The sequence below is a fragment of the Thrips palmi genome, unplaced genomic scaffold (assembly GCF_012932325.1).
Source record: "Thrips palmi isolate BJ-2018 unplaced genomic scaffold, TpBJ-2018v1 HiC_scaffold_8, whole genome shotgun sequence".
Taxonomy (NCBI): domain Eukaryota; kingdom Metazoa; phylum Arthropoda; class Insecta; order Thysanoptera; family Thripidae; genus Thrips; species Thrips palmi.
The window spans coordinates 7,296,979-7,310,030 of NW_023144635.1; the positions used below are offsets into that span (position 1 = coordinate 7,296,979).

At 59.7% G+C, this 13,052-nt stretch overlaps 1 protein-coding gene across 3 annotated transcripts in view; it reads left to right on the forward strand.

Moving 5' to 3' along the window:
* The window catches only part of LOC117653220 (ankyrin repeat domain-containing protein SOWAHC), a 76,851-nt gene extending 63,884 nt beyond the window's left edge, over positions 1 to 12,967 (forward strand). For 2 of the 3 annotated variants that reach the window (XM_034398738.1, XM_034398737.1), the window contains 7 exons: positions 202 to 291; positions 883 to 888; positions 9,738 to 9,810; positions 10,026 to 10,118; positions 11,784 to 11,810; positions 11,895 to 12,040; positions 12,130 to 12,967. In XM_034398738.1, coding sequence (XP_034254629.1) covers positions 202 to 291; positions 883 to 888; positions 9,738 to 9,810; positions 10,026 to 10,118; positions 11,784 to 11,810; positions 11,895 to 12,040; positions 12,130 to 12,321 — 627 coding nt within the window. In that variant the 3' untranslated portion in view covers positions 12,322 to 12,967. Of the gene's footprint in view, positions 1 to 201; positions 292 to 882; positions 889 to 9,737; positions 9,811 to 10,025; positions 10,119 to 11,107; positions 11,657 to 11,783; positions 11,811 to 11,894; positions 12,041 to 12,129 lie in introns of those variants that run through there. The other variant, XM_034398739.1, reaches the window with a different exon arrangement.
* The last annotated feature ends 85 nt before the right edge of the window (positions 12,968 to 13,052 follow it).

Consider the following 13,052-nt stretch of genomic DNA (forward strand, 5'->3'; position numbering starts at 1 on the left):
GCAGGTGGAAAACGAATTTGAGGCCCGGACGCCGAGAAATAGAAGGATGTGGCTGTACCCCACGCTCCGGAGAACGAGCCTCCTCCAAAGTGGCGCGGGGTATCGTCGCCGCCACCGGGGTCCTCACCAGATCGATGGATCGACCTATGCAGAAATACACTGCAAAAAAATGTTGACTGGCGTGTGTTCTCTGTGTTGCAGACGGCGCTGCACTGGGCCGCCAAGCACGGCAACGAGGACGTCATCAAGCTGATCGCCGGCACGCACCAGGCCGACGTCAACGTGCGCTCGGTACGCCACTCCGCCATTCTACTTTGGACTCTTTCCTGACGGTGTGGCCGCCCTGGCCGCGCCTCGTGTGGCCGCGGGGAAGGCTCGCCGCTTCTCCGGCCGCCGTCGTGTTGGCCCGGTTTTGATGGCCGAGGAGGGCGTGCCGACGGCGTGCCGACGGACACAGGTAGCCGCGGCGGTAGCCGGCCAGCCGGCCCCGGGGCGGAATGCACCTGGCCGGCGTCCTGGCCGGCGACCGGGTCATCGTCGTGCAGCCCCGCGGCCGTCGCGTAAGTGCGCGGCTCCCACTTCGGAAGCCGCCACGCCGCCACCGCGCCGCGGGCCACGCGCTGCCTTCCCCGCGCCGCCCCGCGCCGCCCCGGCCGAAGCGGTTACGATTACGGCCGTGGAAAGCGAGGCCACGAAGCAGGCCATCTCCGCGGCTATCTTGATGCGGCGCAGGAATTTGGGGTGTCGGATTGCTTTGTAAGTGGTGCTAACGTACTAACTCTTGCTGCCGTTTCTCTCCGTGTTTGTTTCCGTGCGCTGCTGCCGCCGCCGCTGCCGCTGCTGGACCCGCTGCATCCCCTGCCGGACGGCCGCCGCCTGCAGAACGGGGTAAGTGTGGCGCTCTGTGCCGCAGCCCAGCGCAGCCACTCCATGGAGCCCACGCCCCACTCCGCGCTCATCCGCAGCCGCGCTGCTGCGCTCGTGAAACGGAGCCGCGTATTAATTTCAGCTTTATTACGCGCTATAAACTGCGAAATAGATTTTTTGTCACTTCCCCCTCTCGCGCGGCGACGGCCTGCCTGCCTGCCTGCCTGCCTGCCGTGGGGAACTTCACATATGCCACCCCTTTTAAAGCGGGGTGAAGCGTGCATTTCAATCTCGGGGTGTCATATTTCACCCCTTTTGCATCCGCGCGGGGACGGGCAGGCCGGGCACACCACCCCTGTGGACTGACTCCGAACAGCGGTCTCGCCGCCGTCTCTCTCGCTCCCCCTGCGAGACCCCTGTGAGCGCGGGCCGCGGGAGAGACAGAGCGACGAAACAGCGGTTCGGATGGCGCCAGCAGGCTGGCGGACTGGCGACCCTCTCTGCCGGCCGCCCCCGCCCCGCCCCACTGCAAGTGTCGCCCGGTCCGTCGCGGCGCCGCGGCCCGCAGTGGCGCGAACTCATTCGCATTTGGAATAACAAAGTGCAAAGTGCGAAACGGCAGGCCGGCGTCGATACCCCGTGCGTGGACACCCTGGACACCGCGAGCAGTGTGACGCGGGGTATCGTCGCGGCACCCATGCGCGGTGGTGGGCGTGCGTTGCGTGTGTCTGAAGTCTGAGGCAGGCAGCCAGAAGAAGCGTAGCGTCCCAATGCATGAGTGAGTAATGCTCCTTCAGCCGCAGCCGCGCCGTCGTATCTCAAGATGGGCCGCCCCGCCCACGCCGCGCCCAGCCAGCGGCCTCGCGCCGACCCCAACCCAACCCCGGCCCGGCCCGCGACGATCGCAACCCTTCGCGCTGCCGGCACCAGGCCGCCCAGGCCCAGGCCGCCCAGCGGGCTAAATAGAAAATTAGTTTGGTCTTTGAGCGAACGGCTCGGCCGGAACCGCACCGCGGCGGGGACTGGGGACGGATCCCTTACAGAAATGGATTTGTGGAAGGTGGTCGATAAGTGGTACTGCGGACCACTTTTTCGCCCCTTTTCATACCCCTTTTGACCAAAATCACCCACTGCGACCCTCTTCGTTCATTTTAACCCCTTCGTGACCCCGTTTTCTCCTCTCAAAGAGACGAGGGGCCCTTTTCAGTACCCCCTTTTTGCTGCTCAAGCTCAGGGGGTCCTCCAACGGACGTGGACCCCTTTTCTTCACGCGAAGGGGGTCCAAAAAGGGGTGCCTGTGACGCGATGCAGAACGGCGCAGGTGATGACTCTCCATGCACGCCACCAAGTTGCTATTCAGAGGAGTGACGGTCACGATGTCGCGGCTTTCCAAGTCCTGCAAAGTCCTGGTCTCTATGAGAGGATGGCGTTCTATAATTAGAATCTGGTTCTAGCCTCAGGTCTATCGTAAATTTTCATATTCGCGCGAATTATTGTTTCTGTAACTGGAGAAAGAAACCGCGGACCTGGACCTGGGGAAAGGAAGGGGGGGGGGGGGGGAGCGATGTCGCAATACTCTTCTTTTTTCGTTTTCGGATACGCGCCCGGCAAGGAAAACAAGCCTGGCGTTCTAAGTCCAGACTTGTAGAAGCATATGGGCGGCGCGCGGACCCTCTGACAGGAGAAGCGCTATGGCTCAGGTGTAAAGAGGAGGTCTCATAACAGAAAGGTCCGAGGATCGAATCCCGACTACAGCGTCGGTTCGCCTACGCGGAGCATGCCCCGCACACACTTTTGGCACTTTCTTTGGAACCCACCTCAGGCCCCCTTTTGGACCCCTTTCTCGCGGCTAAAAGGGTGTGTGCGGCTAGACACCTTTTAGTGGTGCATCTAGGAGGTACCGTGAGAACCCCTTTTTTGACACACTTTATCACCCACTTTTAGCACCCAACAACGACGTGATCCATTTCTGTAAGGGGACGGAACGGAGCGGCAAGCCGCAGGCCTGATGGCACGAGTGCAGTGCAGTGTACGAGAGGCTTCAATTTCAAAATGAAATGTTATGGTCTTCACAGCGGGGTGCGGGCAGGGGTGTCAGCCAGAGTGGCAAACATATTCAGGCGAACCGCGCTGCTCTGTCTGTGTGTGTGAGCGCGCCATGCGGGGGGCGTGGCGGGGCGGGGCGCGTCGCGGGGTCGAGTCTGTGCCTGCGACGGCGATATACGAATTGCTTACATTAGTGCGCTGCGCACTGTACTGCCTGGCACGCCACGCCCAGAGGTGTGCATCTTCCGGCAGAGCGCCCTCTACCAAAGGGTTCGCCCGCTACGCCACCACGCCACGCCCCGCCCCCGGCCATTGTATTCGCATTGGTGTGACGACGGCATGTGTATCGGAATTTGGTTGGACGGCGGGCGCGCGGGGCGGGGCGGGGCCGGGACTTCTGATGACTTTATCGGAACGAACGACGAGGCGCTCGCAATGCGCTCGGTCCTCGACGGCCACCTCCACGTCCCGCGCGCTCGGCCCGGCCGTCGCAGTGACACATTGCGCGTGCAGTCATTTGGCGGCCTGTAGCCGTCTCACACACACAAGCACACACACACGAACACACGCAGTCGCCACCGCGCGTGCAATTTCGTTAAATGGCCCGGCCTAATAGTCACTTTATCAGCCCAATCCAAATAGACATGGTGGCGGGGCGATTTGTAAATCAATTCGCCTCTTTGGCGGGGCGGGGCGGGCGCGGGCGGGGTGCCTCTGCTGAGACGGGGCGTGGCCGGAGCGGGGAGCCGCATCTGGCGCCGTGTGTGTCGCGGGGGTAATGCCTCCGCACACACACACACTCACACACACACACGCAGTCACGCAGCGCCCCCGCCACTTGATCCGTGTCCCGATCATCTTCCCCTGTCGCGGACTGTCTTCGACGACCGCGCCGCCCTCCGCGCGCGGCACGCCGAGTGCCGAATCGAACCGGATCGCGTCGCCACTTCGCCTCACTGCTTGTTTTACGGCCCAGTAGTAAACGGCGAGGGCCTTTTTATGCGGGGCGGAGCGGGGCTTGATTAACTCCAGTCCGCTCGCGACAAGTGCACCGCTGCAGGGCGTCGCAGGCGTTGCAGCGGGGACGGCGCCTAAACGACGTGTGCGGTTGCTGCAGGGTGGCCACGCTAGCGCTCATCGGCTTGGCTTTGGCCAGCCTGCTGTGGGCTCATGCCTGCCGCCGGGCTGCCTGCCACTGCCTGCACTACAAATGACACGGGGTGGAATCGATTGGGTTTGGGCGGGGCCGGGCGGGGCCCTTGCCTTTGCGCAGTGTCGGCCCAGCGAGGGCCTCGAGCACCCCTTCCCTGCCCGTCCCTTGGCGGCGCGGCAGGCGCGCCACCCTCCCCGGGGACACCTAGACCGGCCGGACCAAAGTCTATGCACTCCACTTTGACTTGCAGCCCCGGCCTGGCCCCGGCCCCCGACGTCCTCCGAGGGGTTGGCAACCCTGTGGCGGACCCGTCGCCGCCCCCACCGCCGCCCCCGGGAGGCTGAGGCTGTGCACACTATGCTAATACGCGGCCATCTGCCCCCAGCCGGGCGGCCGGGCCGGGCCCTCGGTGGCTTTATTGGCGCATTCGCGCGGGGTGACTTGGGTCTGCTTTGCGCGGCCTCTCTGGCCTCTCCAGCCTCTGCAGCTCGCGTTGGGCGCTAGAGAGTCGTCGGCCTAGGGAAGAGAGGCGAGGCATCTCCTCCAGGGCGTGTCGCATCGCGCGGCCCGTCGCGCTCGAGAGATGTAAGTCATGTACGGCGCGGCGCGGTGCCACAGGCCAGGGATGTACGTCGCGTGGCTGGCGGCGCACCAGGGCGGCACGGCCACGGGCACGGCCACAGCACGGCGTCGAGGTGCGCCGATGTCGCGGTGCGCCGCCGCCGCGCGCTCCCGCTCCACTTGTCCGACACGCGCGCCGTGCCTTGCCGCGCCGTGTCGTGTCGCGTCCTTGTCGCGCCGTGTCGCGCGAATCGGATTCGGATCGGGTCGACCGGAGTCGCCGCGTCCAGTGCGTATGTCAGCGCGTGTCCCGTGTCAGATGTCACCGCGGCCCTCGCCCCGCCTGTTGTTGTTGTTTTCGGCGTTTCAATAACCTCTCGCGACAAAGTTGCCTAATGATTGGGTCTGCGTCCGCGAGGGGTGCTTCGCCGTCGGGAACCACCGCGGCGCCGCCGTCGACGCGGACGTGTCGACCGATGATGACGGCCGTGACGGCGGCGGGGAAGAGGTCGCCGTTGATCCGTGACGAGTCGATTACCGCGGCAATCGGATGACGATTGGTCCGTCGCATCGGCCGATCGCCCGATCGGATCGGCGTGTGTAAACACTCGGACACTCGGCGGCCGGGCAGGCCAGCCAGGCAGGGCAGGGCGCGCTGGCCGAGAGGGAACTTTGATTCATTTCCACGGCTCGATTTAATCGTCAGCTAATGACCGCGTTTTGTTTCGGTGCTTGCCTGCCCGGCTTGCCCGGCCTGCTCGCCGCGCGGTGCCCGGCGCACAATGGCAGTGTAGGGACTCGACACTCCGCGCCATTGGGACATCGGGACATCCGAACCATTATGCATGTACATTTCATTTGTCAAATCCTGGAGGGCAGGACGCGGCAGGACGCTGACGCCGAGGCCCAGTCAGGTGGCGGGCTTTACAAATGATGCGATGATGGTGGCTCCGTCTCACTCGCACCCCTGCGCGACGCCGCTCGGGTGCGAGAGAGGCGGAGTGAGCCTGCAGGCGACGCGACGACCAAGGGGTGACTTCTTTGAATGAGGCTCTAATTGGGCCTCCCCGAGGCAGAGAGTCGCTTTCGTCGCTCCGTCTCTCTCGCACTCGCGGGGCGTCCCGTGTAGGTGCGAGAGAGACAGCGACGAAAACGACTGGCCGTGGCGGGCATTCCGGGCTTTGCTCCACTTGGACGTCCTTCCCGGTCCTTCCCGCCGCCTCGCCGTCCTGCAGGCCGTCCTGCAGGCCGTCCGGCCGGAGGCGGTGCAGGGCTGGGCAGGGTGCATTGCGGTGCATCGCCACCACGCCACGGCGCTGCTTCGGAGCATTTCGGACCCCTGGCCGGCCCTGCTGCCCTGGCCTGGCCCTGCCCGCGTCCAGGTCCTGCTCGTCCTGCAGCTCGTGTCGCCATGTCCTTGTCGTCGGCGAGGGTCGCGACCGCGGCGTGTCGATGAGCCATGAATGATTCCGCGCCGCCGGTATGACGGACTGCAGGCTGGCTCCGCGCGTCGCTCCGCCTCCCTCTCTCTCGCACTCGTGGGGCGTCTCGTAAGAGTGCGAGAGAGACAGAGTGACGAGACACTGTGTGGAATCAGACTGCTGCGGCTGACGGGCTGACCTGGCCAGCGCGGCTTGTAGCTTGTAGTTCGAGTTAGGCGACCTGCACGGCTGTTGCAGAATGAATGACTCGGTTTCCCCCCAGCTGCTGTCAGAAAGTCCCAGGGCCAAATCAAATCCGCGTAAATTTTTTAAAAAAATGAAAGTTACTGAACAAATATTTCCACCGTTTTTCGATTAATCTCTGGATTGGGGGGTCATACGAATGGTTGCAGTTGGACCGGTTGGGAACCTTTCTCTGGACGCGGCTCGGATTAGTCGGTGCCGCGTCGGGCAAACATATAAACTAGAGTCCACTAGTGGAAGGGCGAGTTCGTGAGCAAACATGATCATGTGGTGGGTGGGTCCACCGACATCCTTTCATTAGGTTTCGATTCCTGCAGCAGCAGTTATTTGATTGCGCGTGTATGTGTGTGTGCACGTGTCTGTGTGAAGCAGCTTTCGACCAGTGCATCGTCGAGGGGCACGGGCACGCCCCTCGCTGCAAAACTTGGACGATGACTAGACAACGGGTTCACTCGCTCTTCGAGCTCTTCGATCTTTGACCTGCCTACTTCCCGGTGCGACGAATTGAACGGTGTCCTGCTGAGAGAGGGAAGCCCCTTGAGAGAAAAAAAAAACAGAAGTAAAAACACAATCAAAAAAAAAAAAGAAGCAAGTGCGGGAAGAAGTAAAAGCAGCGGGAGGAAAGTAATTAAATAACATGCATCCACAACAATTTCTCTCCGAGGTCCCGGCGGTCATAAATTTAAGAGAGTTCATAGCCTTTGTGGACGGTGGCAGCGAGTCCAGCGAGTCCCGTGTGCTTCTGAGGAAGCGGCCAGGCGCGGCGTGCCGTGGCGTGGCGTGGCGTTCCCTCGGCTCGCTCGCGTTCCTCCAGGAACTTCCTCCACGTCCTGTCTCGCCTTCGAGACTTGGCTCGTTGGCGGTTTGTCGGGATTTTTCGGGTGCGTTTTGGGTGGCAGTTTTGCAGAAGACGGGCCTTGGACTGCGCTAAGCTGCGCGGGGTCGCCTCCACTCGACAGGCTCGTCTCGCTCTGCGTCGCCCTCCACTGCAAGGCCTCGGCGAGGCCCGGGAGGAGTGGCGCCGTGCCGCGCCGTGCCGTGCCGCGCGGTGTGACGCGCTGTGATTTAGTGGCGGCCACCGGATTCCAATTTAGGTGATGCACGCTCCGCGCCGCTCCGCGCTCCGCCCCGGGGCTTACAGGTCCACATTGTCTGCCGTCCCGGAGTCCCTGCCCTTGGCGCCCTTGGCCGGGGATGAGCGCCGAGTCAAGCTGCCGTGCCGACCGACTCCGGAGGCGGCTTCCGGCGCCCTGCCTCTCTCACTCCCTCTCCCCCGTGGGGGCGCGAGAGGGACAGCGCAGCGGAAGCGGTCTCCAGAATGGCTCGGCAGCTCCATAGAGGCGGCTCAAAGCCAAAGCAGCAGCCTTTGGGAGACGCAGCCGCGCAGCCCGCCATTAATTTGCACAGAGCGCATAAATTATCCCATCCCGCATGGAAATAAACGAAACGTCTCCAATTAATTAAAAAGGTAGTCGCCGTGCGGCCCGCGCGGCTTGGGGGTGGGGGTGGCCACGACGGCGACGTGCCGGTGGCTACCAGTGGCGTGCCCGCGGCCCGCCGGCGGAGCGCCGCATGCTACGCCGGCTACGCCGCTGTGGGCACGACGCGGCCGACATGGTCTACGCTCACTGCACACATACGCACGCACGCTCGACGTGTCTGTGTGCACAGCGCGGCAGTGAACGGCCAGAACGGCCGGCAGTCACGCGAATGTGCGAAGCGCGGGAGCGGCGCGACGGGGCGCGCCAGCGGCGTAGCTACAAGCTGCTACACGTGGCTGGAGGTGGCCGCCAACTGTCGCCAACGACGTGTCAACCAGCTCGTCCTGCCGCCGCGGCCGCGGCTACGCCCCTGGGTGGCGGTCCGCCGTGCCGCCGTGCCGCGGTCGCTGCAGTAGGGTTGCCGCCCGGCCCGGCCCGGCCGGTGTGCCTTCACACCTCGCTAACTCGCGGTTCCGGCCCCCGGGACCGCCGGCCGCGACCAGTCCCACTCATATTTTGCATACAAATGAGTCGCTGCGTGGATGAGGGCGCCGGGCCGGCGGGGCACGGCCGCGCCGCCGCACTGCAGGGCACCTGGCTGTGAATTAGCCGGCTAGTCTTTTATTATTATACTGGAAGTAATTTGGCTATTGGCCCGGCCGCCCCGGCGCTTCGTACAACTTGCGTGTGCGCGCGCGTGCGTGCATAATGCCGCAATGTATGTTAACAAGTTGTTCTCGGCGCCGTACAGTACTTTTTTATAGCACGCGTGACGCCCGCTGCACCGCGCCGCGTGTTCTGCGAGCGCGTCAAACAGTGGCGTGGCGTGGCGCGGCGTGCTTCCGTGCCCGACTCCATTTTTTTTCGCCGGGCCCTGCAGGGCCCTGATGCCTGCGGTTTGAGGTCGTGACCAAGTCGTGACTCGGTGCATTTGTCAGGACAGGGCGTACCGCTGGCGGGGCGGTGCCACGGGGGTGCACGTCGAAGCGATCCGTCAGTCCACCAGGAGGCCCTCCGTGGCCACGTTCTTGACCGACCTTGCTGGGCCTTACGACGGGCATTACTTACGTGGCGGGGGCGTCGGGCAAGTCCGGCAGGCAGACGGCTCGGCCGGCGCCGTGACGTCCCCGTGACGTCCCGGTGACCGCCGCGCCGCTTGCCGTCCTGGCCGTCCTGGCCGTCCTGGCCTAGCCCAACGCGGCGCGCCGTGCGGGTGGCCCCGTTTGGCGTGAGAAGCGCCAAACCGGCCCCGGCCAGCGGGCTGCTTTCTGAGCAGTCCGTCGTCGCTCTTTCTCTCTCGCACCCCTAGGGGTCGCCCCGCCAGCGCGACAGAGGCCGAGCGACGAAGGCGCCGTTCGGAGGCAGCTCGGCGGTGTCGCCCCGCCGCCCTGTGACTGGGCCGACGTCGCCGACGTCTGCACGTCCGGCGGGCCGGCGGGCCGATAGCGCACCGCCGCGACGACGCGACGGTGGACGCGACGCGGCGGACGCGACAACGATAGCGTTCTTCGCGAAAGCGGACGAGCCGGGTCCCCGTCTGCCGACTCGCACCCAAATAGAGGATTTTTCTGACAGGTGCATTTCCTCTACCCGAGTCGGTTTCCCTATGTAGGAGCGCTTTCCCCCCAAGAGCACTTTTCCGGCCCGAGAGCGGATTGCCAGTCTAAAGTCTTGCGGGACAGCCTTTGCCGCCTGTGAGGTAGGCCAGCAATCCGTGCGGCAACACACTGGTGTGGAGACGGTGGCCTACCTTGCGCCTGTCGTCTTACTTTACAGGCGCAAGGTAGGCCACCGTCTTCACACCGGTGTGTTGTGGCTTGGATTGCTGGCCTACCTCACAGGCGCTACGTAAAGCCCTTACGGGCGACCTCTCTGCTTCTGTTCGCGTGGTGGTCATCGTCGTCCTCGTCATGCTTTCAGTAATGGCTGCTTTCTGTTTCGCAGGGATACACTCCGCTTCACATCGCCATGCAGTTCGGCCACGAGGACATTCACAATCTGCTGGTGCAGGTTTACAGTGAGTACCCTTTGGTTGAAACCGCGTGCGCGCCATGCCTGGAGGGAGCGCCACGCCACGCCACGGCCGCGCCGCTGCACGCCGCCAGCCCGGCGGGTAGGCAACGACGCGGGCGTGCGCGGCGCGGCCGCCGGTTGGGTGGCCTGCCCTCCCGGCGCGTGGCTCGGCGTGGCTCGGCGAGGCTCTGACTGGTTTGTTTGTCCATGTTGCCGCAGGCGCCGACCCCAACATTCGCGACTGGAGCGGACGGAAGCCCCGCCAGTATCAGATGAGCCAGGGCACCTCGGTGTCGGCGGACACGTTCCGCAGTGAGTATCCGGCGGCCGGCCTGGGCCGTGGCCGGGGCCGTGGGCAGGGGCGCGTGCATGCTCAGGGGGCTGGCGGGTCCGGCGGGTACGGCACGCTGCCGGGCAGCGAGGCGGCCAGCGCGACCAGCATCGGGGCGCCCGTCCGACGAGCATCCAGTCTCTCATTCCTTCCCTCTCCCGCACAGCGCATCCGTGCCGCCATGGCGTCTGGCCGCGGGGCGGACCTGGCCCTGGCTACCCTGGCGGACCCCGCGTGGGGCCTCTCGCCGCCGCCCAGCCCCCGGGCCCCCGCGGCCGGCGACGCAGCCTCGGGTACCTCCAGTACCTGGGGTACGCCCCCGCTGGCCCGCAAGCGCTCGGTGCGTGTGCTTGCGCGCCAGGTTGCCGATCAGGTGACGCAGATGACGCGCTCTGTGAGGGGGGGCGGGCAGGGCGGCGTCGCGGGCCGCGGCCGGCGGGGGCGGGGCCGGGGGCGGGCCGCGGACTCCTGACTCTGGCCGCGGCGGGGCTCAGGGGGCGCGTGTCGCTGCATGCGTCGACCGGAAACCTGAACCTGCTGTACTAGGGTGGAGGCTTTGATCTGGAATCTGGCATCTGGGTACGGTGGTTGTATGTACTTCTTTCGGCGCGGACTGTACGTTTTAGGTTGTGGTGGAAATGGAAGCATCCTACAAAGAGGTGGTTTGGTGGATGGTTGGCCGTTGTTTTGAAAAGTAGTTGGTCGGTTTTCCAGTCCTGTAATTTAGAGCCCTTGTGCATGGCAGTACACTAACGGAGATACTTTTGTTTCATACTTAATTTATTTCATTGCACCAGACCTATTCTTGCCATTTGCTTCTCGTTTCATCGATCATTACCTATCTTTTGAAATATCATTTCATATTATTTCTCCTATAATGTTTTGTTCTTGTAATCAGTCAAAATTGTGAGCTCATTGTTGGATAGTTAAGTTGAAGTTATGTATTTAAAGCCTTATCTTATGCTTGTAGGAATCCAGGAGATGGCCTTGAGGCAAGTAATACTAATTAATGGATGGCGTTTGTGTTTTGTTACAATATATTTCTCAGTTTTTAGTGGTTGGTTGGACAGTTTTTAATTCTGTAGTCAACCTATTAAAACTACTGAATGGGTTATGAAATCCAGTTTGGAAACTGTTCAACCTAACAGAATTAGTTTTACCTTTTGTACAAAACAATAATAAATGCCTGTTAGATCGGTTTTGTTTTGTATTGTGCACATGATGATTGTTTACTTGTATAAAACTTTACCTCTTGAACATTTGCTGCATGAAAACATCTTTTTTTCACTTCTCACATTTATGATTTTTCATTCACACCTTATCAGAAGCATTTTCTACTAACCATTACTATCTGCATGCGTGTTCCCCTCGTGGTGACATGAGGGACGAAACCATTCAGTTGCACCTGATCCAGTCATTTCACAGCAAGTTTTCATTAGATGTGTGTGCATTATGCCTGCATGGTCATCGAATCGTCTCACTGCATGTTGCATGCCACAATTATTTCTGCTTTTGGAATGTAAGTTTCTGAGATTTATTTGCTATTGTCAGGATTAAGATGAAAAGGAAAGCCAATGCCTTTTCCTCCCCTGCAATTTGTATAATTAAATTAGTTCCTGAGTCATGCTTCTTTTTTCTTTTTTCAGAAATAAAAGCAAAGAAGAAACATGCAGGTCAGTCTTCTGGTTGGGTTTTTGTGTGCTTGTCTGTTTACCTCAAACTACTGAAAGTAACAAATATTTTTTCGATTATTACAGAAAAGGATTCAGGATTTTTGAGGATTGGTTCTTTGAATGTGAGAGTGAAGAGGACAACTGAAGCCTTCAGCAATTTCCTTGGAGTGGGACAGCAAAATGCAGACAAAATTCACAAAACCTGGGGCTCTGCAGATAATGTTCAACAAGTAGGTGTTGATTTGAACAGATGTGAATGTGAATGATTTATGATTTATGAGAGAAGTTTGTCTAAAAGTAACGCAACCACTTACCACAGGGTGACAGGAGGATGATGCCACCACCACAATTCGCTCCAATCAAGAAGAGGAAGTCAAAACGAGCACAAGATTTTGCCATTTCACACAGTACTCCAAGTACACCGTCTCAACCTCGAGCCAGCATTTCAGAAATTGAAAGGGATTCGGACTCAGATACTGCTGCAGGGTTTGATTCTAACTGGCAGAATTGAATGTTTTCAACCTTAAATTAAAATAATTGAATAGGATCTGTGGATTTTGTTAGATTAATATTTTATTTTTCCTTTGCATTTTACAAGTATTGTTGTTTAAAAAAAATGCTCCTCTAGTAGCCAATGTCCCTATGCCATGAAAAAGTTAATAGACCCTGTGAGAAAAGGGTGGACAGAATTATGTGAAATCAGCCATGTCCAGCCTAGCTTTTTTCACTAGGAGGCGAGTGCAGTGTGTTGGGGGCTTCTAAACCCTTGAAGCTGAATGTGATATAATGTAAGTGTTAGGCTTTCCACTCATGTCTAGTTATACCTGTCATTTCCATTGAAATGATTGGGTACCCCTGCTCAAATAAGTATTGCACAGATTAATGAACTTTATTTTAATATGTATGTTGTGTGTGTATTTATGTGATGGCCTTATATGATCCCGTTAAGCAGCATGTATTATGGTCGAACAAAACACTTAGTTCCAGCCCAATTGGCTTTAGAACTTTGTACTGTATTATATTGTATTTTATTATTACAGGATCCCTGTAATTACTTTTATTGTGTGTGATCAGTGCAAACCAGATGTGCATTACAGAACATAATTATTAAACTGGTTTCATTTTTCCCAAAATAAATATTATTTTTAAAAAAAGTACCTACTATGTGTTTTGGTTTTTCTTTTTTAGCCCTTTCAGACCTCTCTACACTTGTCAGAAACTTGATCTCCCTTAGCAAATTTT